The sequence below is a fragment of the Schistocerca nitens genome, chromosome 5 (genome assembly GCF_023898315.1).
Source record: "Schistocerca nitens isolate TAMUIC-IGC-003100 chromosome 5, iqSchNite1.1, whole genome shotgun sequence".
NCBI lineage: Eukaryota > Metazoa > Arthropoda > Insecta > Orthoptera > Acrididae > Schistocerca > Schistocerca nitens.
The window spans coordinates 396,069,420-396,092,922 of NC_064618.1; the positions used below are offsets into that span (position 1 = coordinate 396,069,420).

At 42.2% G+C, this 23,503-nt stretch overlaps 1 protein-coding gene across 1 annotated transcript in view; it reads left to right on the forward strand.

The window, feature by feature from the left end:
• Window positions 1–23,503, forward strand: part of LOC126259494 (uncharacterized) — a 97,921-nt gene that overhangs the window by 19,469 nt on the left and 54,949 nt on the right. Inside the window, exon 2 of the mRNA XM_049956341.1 lies at window positions 19,406–19,555. Within this exon, the coding sequence (XP_049812298.1) occupies window positions 19,406–19,555 (150 nt within the window). The remainder of the gene's footprint in view (window positions 1–19,405; window positions 19,556–23,503) is intronic.

The window sequence follows — 23,503 nt, forward strand, 5'->3', positions numbered from 1 at the left end:
TGGGTAATGTTTCGAGAATGAGATTTTAACTCTGCAGCGGAGTGTGCGCTGATATGAAACTTCCTGGCAGATTAAAACTTCTGTGAAGTTTGGAAGGTGGGAGACGATGTACTGGCGGAATTGATGATGTGAGGAGATGTCGTGAGTCGTGCTCAGGTAGCTCAGTTGGTAGAGCACTTGCCCGCAAAAGGCAAAGGCCCCGAGTTGAGTCTCGGTCCTGCACACAGTTTCAATCTGCCAGGAAGTTTCATATCAGCGCACACTCCACTGCAGAGTGAAAATCTCATTCTTGTGTGACAGACATGTTACAAACTTCATGTTTATTGTTCATTGAAACCTGCCCATCTCATAACATATTCATGATACCCCAAGTGGTATTAGTGTGACCTGTCGAATCATTTTATTTTCGGTGAGTTTGTAAAAAAAATAGATAAAGTTGTATGTTTCATTGTCAGCAAAGATATCAGGTCTATTTCCTTTATTTGCTTTGTCCACGAACATCAACATATTGCAGTAAACATCAATGCAATCGAAAACAGAATACAAGTCTATGTTGGCAGTTCTTTGAACTGAAGTTTTTGCGAACGAACTTTCTTCTTTTTCTTCTTTGGCGTGTTTGCCTTATGACAGGTTTCATCTGGAGGCCATCCACCGTGCCCTGTTCGGAGCATCTTACTTCATTTGTTTATATGTTCGTCGTCTTCTAACGTTATCTTTTCAATTCTCTTCTTACCTTTTCCTCTCGTTTCTTCTCCTGTTCCCTCTATAATTCTTTGCTGCAGACAATGTCCACGCGGTATACATCCCAGTCAAGATTTTTGCCTTTTTCTGAACACTTCTAATAATCTTTCTTTTTTTTCTTCTTTCATTACTTCTTCATTCTGAAGTCTGCCAGTCCACTTCACTTGAAGCATTCTTCTCCGTTGACACATATCAAAATTGACTCAATATGTTTCTTCTTTCTTTTTAACTGCCCATGATTCACTGCTGTATAACACAGCACTCTAAACATACCGTTTAGCAGATCTTTTCTTCAGCCCCATTGGAATTCTTCTACATGGTAGTAACTGCTTCACCTTTTCAAATGCTCTCTCTCATAAATCCTCCTTATTTCTATTGTACAGCTTCTGTTCCGTGTCAGACTTCCCAGATAAAGAAAGGATTTTCTTATTCTACCTTTTTTTCCCCGTCTAAGAATATTTGGGGCTTCATTCTTACTTATTCTCATCGGGTTTGTCTCTCCCATATTTATCTTTATCGCACACTACTGACCCCTTCTTGCAATACTTCTTAACATCCGCTGTAGATCTTCTGATTCAGCTTTGCTTGATCATCCAAATTTTTTTTTGCAGTTGTCATTCTTTCACCTCCAATTTCAATGCCTCTTGCGCCTTGACAGCATTACCTATCAGTTGTTCTCCACATATATGTTGAACAGCTTAGGTGACAGTGAGCATCCCTGTCAATAAATTTAAAAATTTCACTATACTTCTGTAGGGTGATTATTGCGATAAGGACAGGGCGATTAATTTATTTAGCTTCATTATCCGAACATATATTCGAGTTTCTAATAACTAAATTAATTATTTAAATAAAAACTTTTTAATACAACAAGTTTTTAAAACCTACTGCAAAGTATAAAATAAAGTCTCCTATCCCAGATAGGTTCCTAATTCCATACAGATAGTCCTGAAAATTTGTGCTTGTGGTTTTAATAGCTAAGCCAATACTTTTAAAATTGAAAACAAAAAATGTGGTGCGCATGCAATGGGTAATCGACGCATTAATATTTCACTTCAGCAACTAACAATTTTATTGCACTGAGAATGATATGAACTGTTCTGCGATTTTTCTCAATGACAGCTATTCTCTAGGCTCCGTACAATTATCTACTGCATGCGCCCACATTTTTCATTTTAAATTCTATAAGTATTTCCAAAGTTATTAAAAATTCACAAGCGCAAATTTTTCGCATTGTCTCCATGGGGCTAGAAATCTGTATGGGGCAAGGGAAAATTATTTTATACTTTTCAGTCTGTGTTAAAACGTGTTATATCAAAAAATTTTGTTATTCAAATTATAATTTTCTGCTTTTTGCCGTGTGTGTGTGTGTCATACATTTCAATCTATTTCAAATATTTTGATGGTTTTGCAACAGAGCCATGTTATAAATTTCTGGTTATTTAAATTTCTCCTCAACTGAATTAACCAATATGTTGCTACCGCGTACCTATACCTCACGGAAAGACCGTAGAAATAAAAATTAGCTCGATTTGAGCTTAAACAGAGGCTTACCAGTAGTTGTTCTTACCGCGAAGCATTTGTGACTGGCACAGGAAAAGGGGGAAATAGCAGTCGTACACAAAGTACCCTCCGCCACACACCAGACAAGAAAGGGAGTTAATAGTGAATTCTCATCAAGTTCTCAGCTACGCTGAAAGTTAAAAGTCTCTACCTCATCGAGAAACCAGAAAAACAAAGTGCCCTCCGAAAGACATCAGACACGAAAGCGAGTTAAAATTGTATCATCATCCAGTTCTGAGCTGTGCTGGAAAGTTAAAATCTTTATCTCAATGAGAAGTTAGTTGAAAATCAATTGAAAAATGTGTACCGGACAGACAGACAGACAAGAAAGCGATCTCATAAAAACGTTGTAAAACATAACAGAGAGTTAATATCGAGGCCTAATTAATCTTCATGTCTTTGCTGTGAAACTTCTCAGGCAGTTACACAAATAACCTGTGGTCATGGTCCGGACACAGTGGAGCTCATCCCACCTGTAGCCAATAAGAACCCGCGCAACGGCCACTGTCTACAGTGGAGATACTGTATGTCGCCAATGGATGCTCGCTGCTTGTCCGACGTGCATGCCTCCTGTGCGTTACGCTAGATAGGAATTCACTGTTGGACTTGGGGAGACTGGCTAGCCGTGTAAAATGATATTTTCTCAGCAGTACAGAGAAAAAGTGTTTGATTAAGGTTCAGTCACGAAACTTTTTTTTAATCTCTATTTTCAATGCATCATCTGATTCTAACGTATGTTATATCGCTGTCAACAATATGATGTCTGGCTCCTTTAGAGTTTTCCCTGCACTGAGGTATTCACTTACTTACATCGTTGCTGCTCCTACAAGTTTTCCCACATATTTTTTGGTATACAAGTCAATCAGGATTTTTATTTGTTCTTACCAACGTAAAAATTTCCCTTTTCAATTGTATAATATTTTTCCCCAACAAGTCCTTAAGCTTTCACATTACTTGATTCTCCGATTGTAATCGTCCTAATTAAATTTGTAAAATCCATTGGAATATGCACTTATTACCCTGTCGTTACAGAAAAACATACTGGTCCCGTTACTCTGTATTGTGTGTAAATTAAGTATAATTTTGCTATTGGTTTCGTTAGAATCTATTTTAGTACAAATTTTTTGGCAGAGCTTTACGTGAAGCAGCACCAAGTTCCAAAATCATATCTGAAACAGCAGACCTTGATGCTAAGAGTGGTCTTCCAAATTTTCCCCTTCTCTCGTCAGATGTGTTACAACAAATTTCGAAGTCAATATAGACTACATGATTAAATTTCCAATCCCACTTTAAAGACGACTTTCGCTGTTCGAAGAATAATGGCGGTTCCACTTGTTTAGTGATGTACCTTATTTGAGTAACGCCCATTATGCACACATCTCATGATAAATTATTGTATTTCTGTTGAACAAAAACCTATGGTAGATTCATGACCTCCCTATTCGTGACAAGCGCAAGAAGGCTAACAGTAGCCAGATATAACAGTTGTTTCATTAAAATGTTTAGTGTACGCTTGAGACTGTCAGCTACTAGATTGCCACTCGTTGGATCGCACCTGCAGGCGGACGTCATCTTCCCTGTTTGTAGGGAACGTCTGGCGTATCTGGACTAGTAGCTAAGTAATTTTTACTAATTTTCACTTTGAGAAGGCTTTCTCTCGCTATCTATTGTATAGCGAATAGATTGGTAAACAATCGAACTAAAATAATATCACAAATTTTTACTCATAAAGAACATGATGGATTACGAAAGAAAAAACAGCTACGATGTATTTTTCTGCAGTACGTATTGGAGAATAGATGAACAGCTGACCTGCAAGCACACAAGCTTTAATAGACTTCGTAAAATCGTTTGACTTTGCAAACAGAAATACATTTTGTAGAGTAATGAAAAATGACTTTAAACATATTAAATTAAGACAAATCAATTAATCCTACGTAAAGAATGGAAAATTATAATAAATTTGGGTAAAACAATCAATGAAGTACGACAAGGATGTCGAATATAACTTGCTCCTTACAATACAAACCATTGTATCCCACTCATAGTGGGAACAACAATAAGAATCGCTGGTTACTGTTATTTCTAACTACCGTTGATAGTTTCACCTTGCAGTCACGGTCAAGCCTTTCTGCGAGACGTGCAGGAAAAGTGTCAATGAGGTTGTGGAAGGCATCGGCAGGGATGTGGAGCCTTGGCGACTCCAGCAGCGTGATTGGTTCAAATGGTTCAAATGGCTCTGAGCACTATGGGACTTAACATATGAGGTCATCAGTCCCCTAGAACTTAGAACTTCTTAAACCTAACTAAGGACATCACACACATCCATGCCCAAGGCCAGGACCGTAGCAGCCGCGTGGTTCCGGACTGAAGCTCCTAGAACCGCTCGGCCACAGCGGCCGGCGCAGCGGCGTGACAAGCTGCGACACGTTTCTCGGTTGAGGATCCATAGCGCGAAAGCGCGACCGAGAAGGCCCCACAGATTCTCGATTCGGTTTAAATGCGGGGAGTTTGGTGGGCAGGAGTGCCCTTCGAACCACGCACGTAACTGAGTATTCTGCAAATCGTTTCTTTGTCCTGCTGGTACACGTGGCCAGAAGTGCTCTTCGATCCACGTATATAACTGAGGATTCTGCGAGTCCTTTCATTGTCCAGCAGGTACGTCATCGTACCGAGAAAAAACAAACTCCATGTAAGGGGTAGATGGTCCCTGGGAATAGATACGTACTTATGTTGATCCACTGAGCCTTCCAGAAAGAAGAGATCACCCAGGGAATGGCTTACGGCCTGGACCCTTCTGACTGTTGCAGGGTATTTGCTTTCAGACGTTTGACGCCATAGGGCCATCTGTCAGACTAAGCATTGAGGTGATTATACAATGAAGGCTTTCGCGACCGGATGGTACTGTTGTTGATAAATCTTCCGGGTTATATGGCCATGGCCCATGGAATACTTCTATTCCTAACGTTTAGTCCAATACTACGTTGGACATCCTCAGAATTATGGCTGGTCCTGTTGAGTCAGTCGGCAAGACTCAACAGGACCAGCCATACCTCTGAGTATGTCCAACGTAGTATTGGACTAAACGTTAGGAATAGAAGTATTCCATGGGCCACGGCCATATAACCCGGAAGATTGAGGTGATTCTTCTGAGAAGGACACCTGCCGCCACACAGTGGATATCCAGTTGCAGTAATAGCGTGCAAATTCCAGCCGTCTTCGCCGATGAACAGCACTTGGCATAGCTGTGTGAACCAAGCGCTTGCTGAGGAGACCCAGCAGCGGCAACGTCCGCTGAACGGCCGTTGTAAATGTCGTGTGACTAGGGCCTCCCGTGAGGTAGACCGTTCGCCGGGTGCAAGTCTTGCGATTTGACGCCACTTCTGCGACTTGGGCGTCGATGGGGATGAGATGATGATGATTAGGAGAACACAACACCCAGTCCCTGAGCGGAGAAAATCTCCGACCCGGCCGGGAATCGAACCCGGGACATGAGGATTGACATTCTGTCGAGCTAACCACTCATCTACAGGGGACGGACGAACGGTCGTTGAGGAAACGCTGCTGGTAGCCTTGTGTTTCAGCTGGGCAGTCAGTTGATCTACAGTTACACAACTGTCTGCCCGTGTACGAATCTACAGCCGTTGTTCATCCCTCTTATCTACGGGTCGTGGTGCACCACAGATGCCTCGGCGCCAGCTTTGGATTGCGCCATTTTGCCATGCATGGTATAGTTTAATCACGGCAGTATGCTAACAGTTTACGAGCTTAACAGTTTCGGAAATGCTTCCACCCGTGGCGTGAGAGCCAATGATCATGCCTTTTTGGACGTCAGATAAATCGCTTCGTTTCCACATTACGACAACGACTGCACTGTTTTCCTCGTCTCCCCAACAAGCCTTGTATACTCTTTATTCTCCACTGCTAGTAGTGCCGCGTGCAGTCTCTGAGTGTTTATTACACGTTGACGTCGAACATAGGTGATGGTCACATTAATGTGACTTGACCATTAGCCGGCCGCTGTGATCGAGCGGTTCTAGGCGCTTCAGTCCGGAACGCGCTGCTGCTACGGTCGCAGGTTCGAATCCTGCCTCGGGCATGGATGTGTATGCTGTTCTTAGGTTAGTTAGGTTTAAGTAGTTCTAAGTCTAGGGGACTCATGACCTCAGATGTTAAGTCCAATAGTGCTTAGAGCCATTTGAACCATTTGAACTGGACCATTTATACAAAAAAAAAGCATTAAATGTCAAAAGACAATTTTGTAAATACACTGGCGTCCAAAATTAAAGAACAAGCCGAAATTTTACAAATTTGCGATTATTTTGCCACAAAACAGTATAACCAGGTGATAGTAAAGAAGAAACAGTGTAAAGAATACAGAACGCAAACAACTGCAACACACATAACGGTAGAAAAAAATGTTTTTTGGTTTTTGCAATTTAACGTATTTACACACACATTTCGACAAGTGGTTAATGCGCTAACAATGAGATGTGACCACCTCTGGCACGAACACAGGCCTGACAAACGACGGGGCATGCTGTGAATGATGTCTTCAGTCTCATGTTAAGGCAAGAACGCCCATTCTTCCTACAGCGCTGCTCGCAAGTCTTTGAGAGTAGTTGGTGGGTGCTGACGTGATGCAACATGTGTCCCTAGTGCATCCCAGACGTGCTCTATAGGATTCAAATTGGAAGATCTGGCAGGCCACTCCATGCGTGCAATATCTTCCGTTTCCAAGAAAACATCAACCATGCGTGCTCCATGAGGTCGAGCATTATCGTCCAGAAATACGAAGTCTGGGCCCACAGCACCTCGCAACAATCGCAAATGAGGTCCCAATATCTCTTCGCGATAAGTGACAGAGTGACAGCAGTTGAACCTTGCCGTTTTAACCGTACAATTTCATGAAGAGGTGTTCGAGTGGTCAACATAATCACTGCCAACACCAACAGGGATCATCCTCGATATCAGTCTCTTTCCACAATGGTTGGGTCCCGAAATCGTGTTCCTTGTTTCGTCCAGATACGAATCCGTTGAGAATCACCGTCCAGGCCAAATCGGGACTCATCTATGAAAAGAACATTGGTCCACTGTTCCACCATCCATGGTAGGTTGACGGCTCCACTCTAGACGTTACCTTCTGTGAACATGCTTCAGAAGTACAAATATAGCAGTTCTACGACAATAAAAGCCACTCTGCCGAAGTCATCTGTGCACCGTTCGCCTCACTACAACACGTCCAGTGGACGCTGCGAGGTCAGATGCCAGTTGCCGTGCAGTACTAAGGTGGTACCGTCGTATCCTTAGAGCCTAACAGCGGTTCTTTCTTTTTGATGGTACACGTGGTCGACCCCGTCCTGGTATTCGAGATGCAGTTTGAATCTCTATAAACTGTCGCCACATCCTAAAAACAACAGAACGATTCACATTAAGTCATCGGGTCGGGTTTGCGACTGTCCTGCTTCCATTTTTCCCATGGCCCTCCACCGCAGAGAGCCTGTTAGGCGTCTTCTCTGTGACATACTGCACCGTCCGTGACTCTGTACACAGCGATTGTGGATGCGGGACAAACTATTCCGTTTAACAGGTGCCCTGAAATCATCTTTGGTGTGGTTATCTGTTGCCCAAAATGCCATCTTCCGTGCAGGACACGATGGTACGGATATCTGTTGACAGTTTATATGGTTACGTCGTGAATTAGACAGAAGACGAGGAAATAGTTGTTTGTTGCTTTAATTTTGAACACAAGTGTATTTGGCTTTATACGGATTATGCCTTAATATTGTAAGAACAAAAAGAATGACTACACTTCACCACTTACATCATCTATGTAAACAATACTACAAATCTCTAAACGAAAGACTAAAGTTATGGCTTTCTGGTGCAAGATCCGTCCAAATCAAAATCACTGTGGAAAACAGATATCGTCTTATTGTCTTATTGGGAGGTACATGTGAAATGTAGATTTTGAAATGTACGTGGCAGTACGCCAAATAAAAACTACGTTCAGATAAGAAATAAAAGCAAAATTTTATAATGCTGTCACTTCCAGAAATTATTTTCCAGGTAACTGCAATAAATGAACTGCCCAGTAGGATACTGGCTCTAAGGGTTCCACATAAACTTAATTATTTATACAGATAGCTCATCCGTCCCGGTAACTGAGAATCTCGACGATCTTTGCCTGTTACCCATATGCACTGACTACTGAGGGGTCAAAAGTCACAGGATACCTCGTAATAACGTGGTGAATCTTTTTTTTTTTCCGGCGTAGTGCAGCACTTGACATGGAATGAACTCAACAAGTCGTTGAAAGTCCCCTGAAGAAATATTCAGCAAAGTTCCCTCTATAGCCGTCCATAATTACGAAATTGTAGTCGGTGCAGGATGTTGTACACAAACTAACCTCTCGGTTATGCCCCATAAATGTTCGATGGATTATGTCAGGCGATGTAGGTGGCCAAATCATTCGCTCGAATTGTTCAGGGTGCTCTTCAAAAAAATCAACTTGTGGCCCGGTGACTTGACATCATTGTTTGTGAACATTAAGTCCACGAATGGCTGCAAATGGCCTCCAGGTAACCTAACATAACCATTTCCAGTCAACGGTCGGTTCAGTTGGAACAGAGGACCAAATCCATTCCGTGTAAACACAACCCACACCATTATGGAGCCACCGCCAGCTTACACAATGCCTTTCTGACAACTTCCGTCCATGGTTTCGTGGGGCCTCCACCACACTCTAACCATAACATCAGCTCTTACCAACTGAAATTGGAACTCATCTTACCAGGCCACGGTTTTCTAGTCGTCTAGGATCCAACTGATATTGTCACGAGCCCAGAAGAGGCGCTGCAGGCGATGTGTTTTTGGCGAAGATACTCGCGTCGGTCGCCTTCTGCCATGTTCCGTTAACGCAGATTTCGCCTCATCGTCCTAGCGGATACGGTCGTCGTACGTCCCACATTGATTTCTGCGGTTATTTCACACAGAATTGCCTGTCTGTTAGCACTGGCAATTCTACGCAAACGCCGCTGCTCTCGGTCGTTAAGCCGTTAAGCGCAGGCTGTCGACCACTGCGTTGTTACGTGGAGAGAGGTAATGCCTGAAGTACGGCATTCTCGGTACACTCTCGACACTGTGGAACTCTGAATACTGAATTCCGCAGCGATTTTCGAAACAGAATGTCCCATGCATCTAGCTCCAACTACCAATCCGCGTTCAAAGCCTGTTAATTCCCATCAAGCAGCCATAATCATATCGGAAACCATTTCACACGTCTAACCTGAGAACGCATGACAGCTCCACCAATGCACTGCCCTTTTATACTATGTGTACACAATACTATCGCCATCTACACATATCCACATCGCTATGTCATGAGTTGTCACCTTAGTGTACATACTGGCAAGAAATCAGACCCGAGAATTCCATGACTTTCAAAAATGTTTCAATTTTAAGTTTAAATTTTTGTGTAATTTCGCATTTTCTATTGTAATACCTGACAAAAGGGGGTGTTAACAAACGGACAGAATGACAGTCGCGTAACAAATGACCTACAGTGCTCCATGCATCTTTCCTCATTTTTACGAAATGCCTGCCTGACTTACGAATGGCCACACTCACAGGGGATCTTGTAAACCCCAGCCTTGCGATGCATCATCTTTGAAAGAACTTAAAAGTTCTGCTGTCTTCGGTGTAGAGCGAAAACTCACTTTAATTGACTTAGGGCAGGATCTTATTAAGGCTAGATAACATCGACATCCCAGCATGATCGACTGCATTAATAAAAACGTTTGCTCCCTGGTTTCCGTTCTTTGATGGCACACAGGTTAATATTTTTGCGTCACTCTTGACTTCAAACAAAGTATTCACCGCACAAAATAAAAGATTAAAAGTATGTTGTTAGTATATAAGTATTTGCCCATTTTGGACGTCAAAGATTGAAACCGTGATGTACTAGTAGATTGAGGAGGATATAGCAAATACAGTAGCCAGTTGTGATTTATTGTCTTGAAATTTATATGGACCGATAAACCACGTTTCAAGGCATTGAGGGCTCAATAGCAAATAGCGGTATTTACTGGATACTAATTCAGTGTCACGTCAGTCCTCCGCCAAAGGCGTAGCGATGTCGTAGACATAAGAAAATTGTGATTATCTTAATTGAAAAGACGTTAGAACACCATCTATTACTCACCATCGCTGTCAGACATAGTTCTTCTCGCATTACATAACCAATGATGCCATAATAGATGTCGCCGTAATCTCGTTTCGCCTCAAGTGGCTGCGCGATTAGAGGCGCCATGTCACGAACTGAGCGGCCCCTCCCGCCGGAGGTTCGAGTCCTCTTTCCGGCATGAGCGTGTGTGTGTGTGTTGTCCTTAGCGTATGTTAGTTTAAGTAGTATGTAAGTCTACAGACCGAAGACCTCAGCAGTTTAGTCTCTTAGGAATTCACACACATTTGAATCTCGTTTCATGTGACAACAAAATTTCGACTGACGTCTTTGCGTCTGTGAATCCCCTGTAATGTTGGCAACTATTTACACGTTGCTGAGAATGTTTTTTTAACCAGTTTGTAGTACAGCAAACACAAAACGTGCTTTTGAAAAACCATTATTTGAAACATATGTGCATTTACAGTATATATATCATATTGATCAATATTAGGATCACAAACGTATTATTTGAAGCAAAATTGGAATATTAATGATAACATGGATGCGAATGAAAACGTGAACAGAGTTGTCTTTTTCCATGACATGCGCCGCGTGTTAGGCTGTAGCCCGTCTCCACACGTTGTCTCCCTTATCCTCATACAGACCCGCTACCTACCAGTTAATGACCTAATTTTAAGTTAGGAAGTCCGCTTTGGTACTAAGATAAATTTTACTTCTTTGCTCTGTATTCAACCAAATTTTAGGGTTCGTTACCTCAATCGGTAAAAACGGAACCCTTATAGCATGAGTTTGTTGTTCGTCTGTCTGCCTGTCTATCTGTTAGGGACTCTTTTTCTCAGGAACGGGTGGACATATCAAGTTGAAATTTGTCACATAGTAAGGCCTACAGTCCCATTGCGCTATAAAAAATTAAGTTTCAACGTCAATGAAATCTAAAGATATGGCCACTTATACCACATATTTCCATACCTAAAAACTTCCTCATCAAAACCTATAGGGTGCCTCCCGTTGACATAGACTGATGCAATTTGGCCAGAAGCAAGGTTTTATAGCACAATTGAGGGAAAGAGTCCGAAAATTGTTAAGTAGTAATTATATCAACGAAAAACCTGTACTAAAATATCGAAATTCCACCGCCGACTTCAACTCTTTTGGGCTCGATGGAGAAAGAAACAGCTGAAATTAGTTTGGCGAAGAATTTAACAAACGAAGACAACGGTTTGAACATAGACAGGTCATGCAATCGGGCGCTTTAATTAATAAACTCACAGACATAGCTACAGTGCAGTTAATGATGACACATCGATATCCTATCACTGATCGGACGCGCATTCACAGATTCAAATTATGCATACCCTTTGCCGGCGATGAGCGTCTCTGACTCTTGTGTTTTAAAACGACAGAACAAGGCTGTAGCTTTGCTCTCAAGATAGCTGGAAGATACACTCCTGAAATGTTAGAAAAAGGGGAAATAAATTTCACGAGGCTTCCGAAAGTTAATGGGTGCACTAGATGAACCGTGTTTGTGGCAGTTAAAATCTAACACCCGTCACATAGCAAGCTTCTGAACGCTGTACAAATTATTTTGTCAGAGGGAACCTAAACACTTTAATGGCTGGGTAATCTCCTATTGAAGTTCTAAACGTGCACTTTGTAGCGATTGCGGTGCTGTACGAGCGCAACGACAAAAATGCGCGAGAAGTGAAAAGAGGCCGGTCCGCTTCCCTCACGTGCCGCTGATCGAAGCTCTATGTTTAGCACGCAATTTGCATCCAAATCGCGCGATGTGGCCAGTAACAGCCCTCTACGTGTTCCACAGCACTATAGCCGACCGTTTGGCGGGTGGAGAGTTACGAGCCGTGAATGAGAAGCGCTAGTCACATTTATAGAATAATTATCACGCCTTTTATTCCAGCTGCTGCCCTTCTCAAGACATGGATCAGGTCCTCCGTGTATTGGATGCGGTGTAATCAATGTGGCACGCAATTGCGTGGCGACCCGTTTTCGCGAAAGCTTTGGCAGTCGCGTGCTGACGTAAGGCGAGTGCGTGACCCAGTAACGACGCTTCGCCAGAGAGCTGCTGCCGTCGATAACGTATCTCGCTGGCTGTAGTGACGGTGGTGATGGAGACATCAACGGCCCCTATACAGTATGTCTTCAACACTACAGTTCCGGGAGTAATTTTCAACGGGCGTCATTTTAGTTATTTATTACAATTCGTTTTTATTTTATTCTACTGTAGAAGGCTCTTCTCCAGACGAATCAAATCTTAATACAGCAATGCGAGTTGAAAGTCAGCAGAAGTAAAACAAAAATAGTGAAGTGCAGAGGTGGGAAATCTTCACGGCAAAAAGCTGGCCCAACTTGTCACCTTTAGGTACCTCGAAAGTTAGATAACAGAGGATGGTAGCAGTACAATGGATGTTAAAGCTAGAATACACCAGGGGAAAGAATCACTTTTCCAGAAAGAACAGCAGTAACATCTAACAGTGTCCCCTTGACTATGAGGAAACGATTCTTAACGAGTTACATTTGGAGCATATCCTTGAGTAGGCCATAAACTTGTACACTGAGGAAGGAGGGAAAGAAAAGACAGATTTCGAGATGTGCTGGAGGAAAATATTAAAGGTACCATGGACTGACAGTCTCAAACGAAGAAGTGTTGACAAAAGCAGGACAAACGAGGACCCTATCTTAAATTGTCTCTGCTAGGAGGAACATCATGGTTAGAGATCTATTCTGGCATTAATTCGAGTTGACTTTTCTGCTCGAGAGATTGATGAAGCAAGGAAGGCAAAGGAGACGATCGAGATAGGCGTTCATGAATGAAACAAACTGGCTGATAAGAGTAGCGAGACATTAGCATCAGGATGGGAGGAAGTATGAGTGAGCCCACCAACTTTCGGGTGGAGGAGAAAAAGGAGAGCTACGACGGAAATGAAGGTTTGCTCCGGGGACACGGTTGTAATAGACTAAAAAGACTGACTAAAAAGACTGTCATCAAATGCCGAAAGACCCTCTACTGCGCTGTCAGCACATAATTCAAGTTTCACATCTTTGATCTCGTAAATAGTAGAAAGTATTACTTTTGTAAATGTATTAGGTTTTTATCTTCAACTAAACATCTTCCCCAAATTCTTGTAGATATCTTCAGTTTTCTGCAAACTAATCGATCATTATAACTGATATCTGTTCAAATATAAATATATGAAGATGATGGGAGTGATAATCGTCAAAGATTGATGCCTTTTCGCCAAACTGACGCGGCTGGATACCCCAGTGCTTTATATCACTTCAACTGGCCGAGTAGGATAACGAGATCAGATAAATATTTTCTTTGGTTTCATTTGGGCTTAGATTTGTAGTTAAAAGGCAGATATTCCTGTCTATCAGATAAACATCATTGAGCTAGCAACTAAGTAAGACTGACCACAAATATTAAAAATACGAGTATAATGTTTTAATTCTATCATTAACTGAATTTTCTGTCATCGCATTAGAGAAAACTAAATACTGTACAATTTTTCATTGTCTTTAACACAGTAAGGGTTGCATAATGCTGCAACAAAAGATTTTTATAAATTACTCAATGATATAAAATACCTGACAGATAACAAAGTAAAATTTGAAAACAAACTGAAAAAGTTTCTCCTTGACAACTTCTTCTATTCTACATAAGAATATTTATTTTTGTTGTGTAATGCGTAAAAGATGATCGGTAGAAATTACTAACTCATATCTTACATTTGTAGATATTAAAAAAAAACTATAAACGTTCAGCGTTAGCCATATTTAAACATTAAGTTCGATTCACATCATTACGATCTATTGTGCAAATGGTCCATGGAACGTAGCATTAACTGATTAACGTAAAGAACTTATCTTCCATCGAAAGTGAAACTCTTCCTCTTATGCACATTAAACGAAACCATTCAAGTAGTATTTTTGACGATTTATTAACTGCATTAGATAAAGAATCTCACAGAGAAAGTCACAGTATACTATGTGTACGGAAGCAGCGATGAAAGAAAGAATGGGATTCGCCGATTCATTTCTGATTACTGAAATGCCAGGCCATTACATTACTGAATATCTATGTGTATACCCAAAATACACTCCTGGAAATTGAAATAAGAACACCGTGAATTCATTGTCCCAGGAAGGGGAAACTTTATTGACACATTCCTGGGGTCAGATACATCACATGACCACACTGACAGAACCACAGGCACATAGACACAGGCAACAGAGCATGCACAATGTCGGCACTAGTACAGTGTATATCCACCTTTCGCAGCAATGCAGGCTGCTATTCTCCCATGGAGACGATCGTAGAGATTCTGCATGTAGTCCTGTGGAACGGCTTGCCATGCCATTTCCACCTGGCGCCTCAGTTGGACCAGCGTTCGTGCTGGACGTGCAGACCGCGTGAAACGACGCTTCATCCAGTCCCAAACATGCTCAATGGGGGACAGATCCGGAGATCTTGCTGGCCAGGGTAGTTGACTTACACCTTCTAGAGCACGTTGGGTGGCACGGGATACATGCGGACGTGCATTGTCCTGTTGGAACAGCAAGTTCCCTTGCCGGTCTAGGAATGGTAGAACGATGGGTTCGATGACGGTTTGGATGTACCGTGCACTGTTCAGTGTCCCCTCGACGATCACCAGTGGTGTACGACCAGTGTAGGAGATCGCTCCCCACACCATGATGCCGGGTGTTGGCCCTGTGTGCCTCGGTCGTATGCAGTCCTGATTGTGGCGCTCACCTGCACGGCGCCAAACACGCATACGACCATCATTGGCACCAAGGCAGAAGCGACTCTCATCGCTGAAGACGACACGTCTCCATTCGTCCCTCCATTCACGCCTGTCGCGACACCACTGGAGGCGGGCTGCACGATGTTGGGGCGTGAGCGGAAGACGGCCTAACGGTGTGCGGGACCGTAGCCCAGCTTCATGGAGACGGTTGCGAATGGTCCTCGCCGATACCCCAGGAGCAACAGTATCCCTAATTTGCTGGGAAGTGGCGGTGCGGTCCCCTACGGCACTGCGTAGGATCCTACGGTCTTGGCGTGCATCCGTGCGTCGCTGCGGTCCGGTCCCAGGTCGACGGGCACGTGCACCTTCCGCCGACCACTGGCGACAACATCGATGTACTGTGGAGACCTCACGCCCCACGTGTTGAGCAATTCGGCGGTACGTCCACCCGGCCTCCCGTATGCCCACTAGACGCCCTCACTCAAAGTCCGTCAACTGCACATACGGTTCACGTCCACGCTGTCGCGGCATGCTACCAGTGTTAAAGACTGCGATGGAGCTCCGTATGCCACGGCAAACTGGCTGACACTGACGGCGGCGGTGCACAAATGCTGCGCAGCTAGCGCCATTCGACGGCCAACACCGCGGTTCCTGGTGTGTCCGCTGTGCCGTGCGTGTGATCATTGCTTGTACAGCCCTCTCGCAGTGTCCGGAGCAAGTATGGTGGGTCTGACACACCGGTGTCAATGTGTTCTTTTTTCCATTTCCAGGAGTGTATATCATTTGGATGTCACGTCACAACAAAACATTACAAGGCGCAGCATTTGAATAATAAATCAGCAAAGAAATCCCCAAAGAAGGTATTTGCCTGCTCACCTTCATCTATTGTGTATAAACAAAGGAAACTGAAATTCACACGAGCGGTATTTCCTGAATCAGTGCTGAAACTTCGAGGGAAGTTTTGTTTTCCTCCAACGACGTCAAAATATTTGCACTTAGAATATGCTCTAGCATCCACAAACACACAGGCGTCAGCAGTGTAGAGCTTGCACTTGGCAATGTCAAGTCTGCGATTTAGCAGCATGACGGAATTTCTAGAAATTCGTGAGATTTGTATAACGAATTAGAAGTCTGCAACCCAAATACCAGAAGTGGACTGGTGCTACTGATCCTCTTGCAATCAGTCTGACAAGTTCCGGCCGATAAGTGCAGGGTGTGACATGATTCTTCACTAAATAATCACACGGCCAGTGACACGTCAGTTGTTATCGGTGTTTGTCATTTTGGTTAAACTTGAAAAACGTAATTTCCACATTGATTAATTATACGAGGGCGGTTCAGAAAGTAACCTCCGATTGGTCACAGTGCGGGTTGTGGGGGGAGTAGCGACGCCATATGTGCGTTCACGCACTCAACAGGTCAGTCGGCATCAAGCTGTGGTCGAGTGAACGTCGTACCTGCGCTAGTTTAGTTTTTGTTGCAGTTTGAAATGTGTGCTGCAATAGAAAACCCCGCCAAATGTGAAGTGCGTGCTGTCATAAGGTTTTTTACAGCCAAAGGATATTCTGCAGCAGCTATTCATCGTGAGCTTTGTGCCGTGTACGGACCAAGAGTTATGAGTGAAGGAGTTGTCCGTGAATGGGTACGCTTATTTAAAAGTGGACGAGAAAACGTTCATGATGAAGAGAGGAGTGGTAGACCATCATTGGTGACTGACGAATTCGTTCAGACAGTTTATGCAAAAGTTCGTGAAAATCGACGTTTCTCAATGTCGGAGTTGTCTACTGGTTTTCCACAGATTTCTAAGACTCTCTTGTACGAGATAGTGACAGCAAGATTGGGTTACCGTAAGTTCTGTGCACGATGGGTGCCCAAAATTCTTACCGACCACCACAAAACTCAAAGAATGGCCTCTGCATTAGACTTTCTGTCACGTTATGAGGACGAAGGAGAACCATTGTTAAACAGAATCGTGACCGGTGGCGAATCCTGGATTAAGTACGTGAACCCTGAGACAAAAGAACAATCAAAGATGTGGGCACATTCAAATTCGCCTACCAAACCAAGAAAAGCCTCGCAAGATTTTTCTGCCAGAAAACTGATGGCAACGGTGTTTTGGGATGCCAAAGGGGTGTTGTTGGTTGAATTCATGGAACGTGGTACGACCATTAATCAAGACGTGTACTGTGAAACAATAAAAAAGTTACGACGGGCTATACAGAACAAACGCCGTGGTATGCTGACTTCCGGTATCGTTTTTTTGCACGATAACGTCCGTCCTCACTCTGCTCGCAGAACAACGGCCCTTCTTGAGTCCTTCAAGTGGGACGTTATCAACCATCCACCTTACAGCCCAGACCTGGCGCCAAGTGATTATCACCTCTTCATGCATTTGAAGAAATGGCTCGGGTCACAGCGGTTTGATGACGACGAAGAGCTCAAAGATGCGGTCACAGGCTGGCTCCAGGCACAAGCGGGTGATTTTTATGCAGAAGGAATTTCAAAGCTTGTGAAGAGATACGATAAGTGCCTCAATCGCTATGGAGACTATGTAGAAAAATAGTGCAAAGATGTAGTTGTAAGATGTACATATTAAAATATTTTTATTTAACTTGGTGTATTTTTTTAAATCAACCGGAGGTTACTTTCTGAACGGCCCTCGTAAATCTGGCACTTAGCTTTTTGTAAGTTGGCTTTCTTGTCTTTTAGAGTATTTCATATGCAAGGAAATTTGGAACTTTCCAAAATATCAATAATTCGATGAATGACTAGGTACTGGGTAGTAAAATTTCAACTATTTTAGCTCCTGTATTTTCTTTTAACTCTCAGAGACTGGTTCACTGCAATCATTCAATTTTCACAGAATATAATTTCCATCTGTTCAAACTAGCTACAAAAAATTCCTATGGCTGCAAAAACATACCTGTCTTCTCATAGTCTCTTCCCTCCAAGCGAGGGAGATTAAATAGATCGTAATTGTGGGCAAAGAATCTAATCATAATATTGTTCATAACAAATATTAGTAAAACATTGTTGTAAATAACGTTATCAAATTTATATAGTTATGTTTCTTGTTACTTCAAGAATACGAGGGGCCTTCAGTAAGTAATGCAGCACTTTCTTTTTTTGAAAACTGGTTGGTTTTATTCGCCATACTATTCCCCACGAAACTCGATTTTTCAACATAATTTCCGTTTAATGCAACGGCCTTAAGCCACCTTGCTGTGAGGGCCTGTATCTCCGCATGTTACCACTCTACTAGTCGACATCGGAGCCAACGTCTTGATCTATCAAAAAACCACCCCGTCATCCACGTAGTACTTCCTGCGGAGTACATTCTTCATTGGGCCAAAAAGGTGGAAGTCGGAAGATGCAAGATTCGGGTTGTTCGGTGGATGAGGAAGAATGGTCTAGTGAAGTTTTCTGAGCCTCTCTTGGGTGCCTGCACTACCAACAGAGACGTCCAGTTCTCCAGCGAGATGTTTGATTGTGATTCGTCGATCACCTCGAATGAGAGTGTCCATGCGTTCCAACATTGAGGGAGTCACAGCTGTGCGCGACCGGCGCCGGTACGCGGCTTTGAACGACCTTGTTGCCTCACCAACGACTTACCGTGCTTGCTTTACTCAGTTAGACATTCTGCAAGCGTCTATGAATATATACGATGGTCTTGTTTTTCTCGAGATGGAATTCAATGACAGCTCTCTACTTTGAATGCACGTCCGTTACAGATGCCATTTTGAAGGTTACGTATAGCGGCGCCATCTGTCGGAATTTCATGAAACTATAAGTGCTGAAACGGAAATATTTCACGATGTCCTTCAGCGAATTATGCATATTTTTCAATCGAAATTGACCGAGAAAAAGAATGTGTTGTATTACTTATAGAACGCCATTCGTATCTACTCATAGTCAGTGAAAACAGCAGTTCACAAAGTATACCGTTTACATACCAATAACACTTTTATAAATGGAGTGATGAATATCCACCAGTATAGAAATGTTCCTAATGTGTAATAGGATTGGTTGTATCACAAGTTGTAGAATGACGGCTTGCTCCACGCCCTGATCCTGTTAAGTACGATAATTATTTTAGTGCCTAGTAAGGAAAGCAGAGAAAGACAGCAGAGCCTGAGGTGGTCATTTTGTGTTCCAGAGCCGAAGAGCAAGCCGTGCTCCAAGGACAGCGACTGCGAGACGATCCGCAACACGACGTGCCGCGTCGACAGCGACGGCCACCGCCGCTGCCTGTGCGTCGACAAGGCCCCGCCAGACAACGGCCGCTGCCCCAAGCCGCGATACTTTGGTAACGCCACGCCGCTAAGCTGCTGCTCAGCTAGTCTCTGGAACTGCGCTCCTAGATACGACAGCGAGCCAAAAACAGTTCACATTCCATTCTAAAATTTCGTTGTTGTGAAATTAGTATAATTCTGAATATCTTGCGGAGTTGATGAAATTTCAATTAGTGGCGCAGGGAATTCTTCCAGACTTATTAAAATATGCAACCATTAAACCACTTCATAATAAAGATGACAAGAGAGATATAAATAGTTATCGTTCGATTTCCTTACTGACATGTTTTTTCTTCCAAAATATCCAAAAAGGTAACGTACTCAAGAGCAGTCACACTCTTACGTGGAAACAATTTAATTAATTTATCAACGTTTGGACTCTAGAAAGGACGCTCGAATGAGAACGATATTTATGCTCAGCAAATAGTACCAAACTTAAATAATAATATATTGCCGGGAGGATTTATAATACATCGCCAGTAGGTATTTTTTATGTTATTTGCAAGCCGTTTGACTGCTTAGATCACGATAATCTCTTAGAAAAATTAAGTTGTGTGGCACTGATGGCTGTATGCACAGCTGATTTGAATCATGGCTTGACAAAGAGAGTTCAAAAGTAGTGATGAATGATTCAGACAATGTCAGAAAGATAGAAAATTTTAGTAGCTGAGGAAAAAAAAATCTGAAAAGGAGTCCCACAGGGTTCAATTTTGGGTCCAGTTCTATTTTTTATGTGGGTGAATGACCTTCCATTTAGCATTTAACAAGAAAAAGTGGTTCTTTTGCAGACACTACTAGTGTTATCATAAAGAGAAAGTAATAAATGAGTTGGTAAATTGTATTTTTGCAAATAAATATTAAGTGGTTCTCTAAACACGGACTCTCCTTAAATTTTGGAGAAACACCTAACATCAGTTCTCTACAACAAATAGTCACGCCAACAAATGATGTAGCACATGAGTGGGAGTCAGCAGTCAGTAAGTCGAGTATAATTCTCCAAATTTTTAGGTGTACATGTTGATGAAACTTGAACTGGAAGGAGTAAATTACTGAGCTTCTCCAACGATAAAGTTCTGGTACTTTTCCTCTTAGTACAATTGTTAATCTTGAAAACAAACTTATCAGCCTCCTGACATATTTTCCATACTTCCACTCAATAATGTCGTCCGAAATAATTTTCTTAGGTACCTCGTAGCTTAGAAAGACTGCAAAAAAGTGAGCAGTTTACAATAATATGTGGTTTTCAATCACAGACAACATCTAGATATCTATACAAGAAGCTAGGTATTTTAACTGCGCCTCCAGAATACGTACATTCGTTAGTGACATTCGGCACTAATAATCCACCACAGTTTGAGAAGAAAAGTGATGTACATACCTTCAGCACCAGAGAGAAAAATGACCTTCTGTTAAAGTTGTCAGTAGCTCAGAGAGGAGTATAACAAGCAGCAACAAAAATTTTTGATCATATGCTCAATAACAGAAAATAACGGAAAGATATGGAAGCAAAATTATTCCGTTGACGAATTTCTTCTTAAAAACTGGTAGACAGTAAAAATTAATAAAAAAATAAAATCAAAATAAAAAGTGTAGTTACGTGAGTAGAACTAAAAATAACAATTCTTCATTAATGTTAATACTAGTCATGTATTAGTATCCTGTAAAGTGACTCATTTCGATAAAAGAATCGTTCAAATGACCTATAAAATATCCAACTAACTAATTTAGCAAAACTCTTGGGTAAGTACGTCATTTTCCTGCTCAGTTTCTTTATTTGCATTTGGTCCAGCGGTCAATAACTTTGTGCACTGAATGTTCCAACATGCACAGCAGTGATACAAGGGAAAGCTTCTTTTGCTGAAAAGCGCTATAATAACGCGTGACGCGTGGATTTTAAATGTAATCACAGTATGGATAACTTCTGGCTCATTCTCTTGAAAAATGAGCACATGGCATCGATGGCCGGGAGGCCCCTATTCGGAGAAGTTCGGCCGCCAAGTGCAAGTCTTATTTCATTGAACGCCACACTGCGCGACTGGCGCGCCGGTGATGAGGATGAGGTGGCGATGGGGACAACACAACACCCAGTGCCCGAGCGGAGAAAATCTCCAACCCGTCCGGGAATCGAACCCAGGCCCGCTTGCATGGGAGACGAGCACGTTACCACCCAGCTAAGCAGGCTGACATATACACTAACAGAAATGGAATGATTGCATGATGATAACTTTGAATGGAAGCTACCAAAATGATGCTCTAGTATTTCCATGCCTGTCGAATCGGTGATTAAAATTTCAACCTTGTGCAATCTTATTTTCACAACAGAAAATAGCCGTCCCTACATATGAAGATTGATGTGAGTTAAAGACGACTACTGGGCACGTATAACGTTACAGAAACTTTGCAATCGAATCAGCACAACAGTGTGGAAGTTAGGTTGAGATCTGGAGTTGCTATGCTTCGCTTATCACTAACATCATATCACAGATAACAGTTTTCCAAAGGTATACACATTCCGCTTTTAACCTGCCCATGGTTGCCTTTTACCCGGGTAGGCAACTGCCGTACGTTACCTACCGAACTCTCAAGTCAAGCTACGCCCAACCCAAGCAGGCTAAAGGAATTTTGCTTTCCTGCACGTCTTCCCAGTGTGCTACGCTACGTAACAGTTTATTCTGTACGCTTTCATTGTAGTGTCTTGAGTAGGGTTCGGAATATGATGAAAAGTTTTTTTTTAAACCGGGGACTACAAGATAAAGCTCAATGAAATATATATTCATCTCGGGTCATTGTAAGCCAGAAAATCGTGGATTTAATTTGTGCTCTTTTTCCTTTTCGGCATATTTCGGGCTTATTTATTTATTTCGAAATGAATGGTTTCCTCAGCAACTTCGCCCTCTTTCAAGTACTACTTACTATTCTCAGTTCTTAGCAACATTACGCCACCTCTACTACATGTTTTCTGTAGTCAGCAGAACCATCTCTGAAAGTCCTTTGCACCTAAGAACGTGAAAATGCCTATTACACTGTACAGTCAACTGAAATGAAGTTTTGGAAGTCTAGTTTCTGTAATCTTACTGTGTTTCAGGCAAATATGACCCCAGTTGTACCAACTTCAGTTACTTTTTCCCGGATATGTGTTGCGGGTCGCTGTACTCATACTAAGTGGCCAAAATAGTTCATTCTAAATTTCCCAAATGAATTTTAGCAAACGCGAAGTTCGTTTTTCATTTTATATTAATCTAAAAGTACATATCTGAAAGAAGAAGCTTTTCTTTCATACTAAGCTTTCTGTTTCAACCCTTTTTTATCCTAAATTTAGAAAGCCTATAAATTGTTAGGTGGACTGTAGCATACATTTCCACACAGTTGTCAGTCACTAAGTCTGTGTCGTCTTTCAGAATATTTATCTCGTAACATACTCGAGGTTCCCGAATGAGTGTTTAGTAACTTTTTACAGAATTCGCATTTCGAAGCACCTACTGGTTTATTTGAAGCTGCTTCATAAACACACAAAAACTTTGCCCCTGCTGGACTTAGGCTCTGTTTCGTGACTGATATATAATACTCAATTCTTAATTTCTTCTCAACCATCTTTAAGTTTGGTTTTTTCATTTTGCTGCTCCCACACTCTGAAAATATAGAACACACACTAGAAGACAGCGAAAAAAGTAAAATATCCCCAGTGTACCCTCCCTCGTATGCCAGCCAACGTTGACCGCCCAGTCAGATCTATTATGACTTACAGGATTGCTCCCAGCTATCCACTTGAAATACACATGTTGAAAATGTTGGTACATAATTACAAATTACAAGAGGATAGAAATATAACAAACAATACAAAACTGAATATATAAAAGACAGACAGATTCCAAGCACATCGACCCTTGTCCAGTTTTATACAAGAATATATACTCTAATAATCCTGTCACACAAACAATAAACACTAAAAAAGAAAATATGAA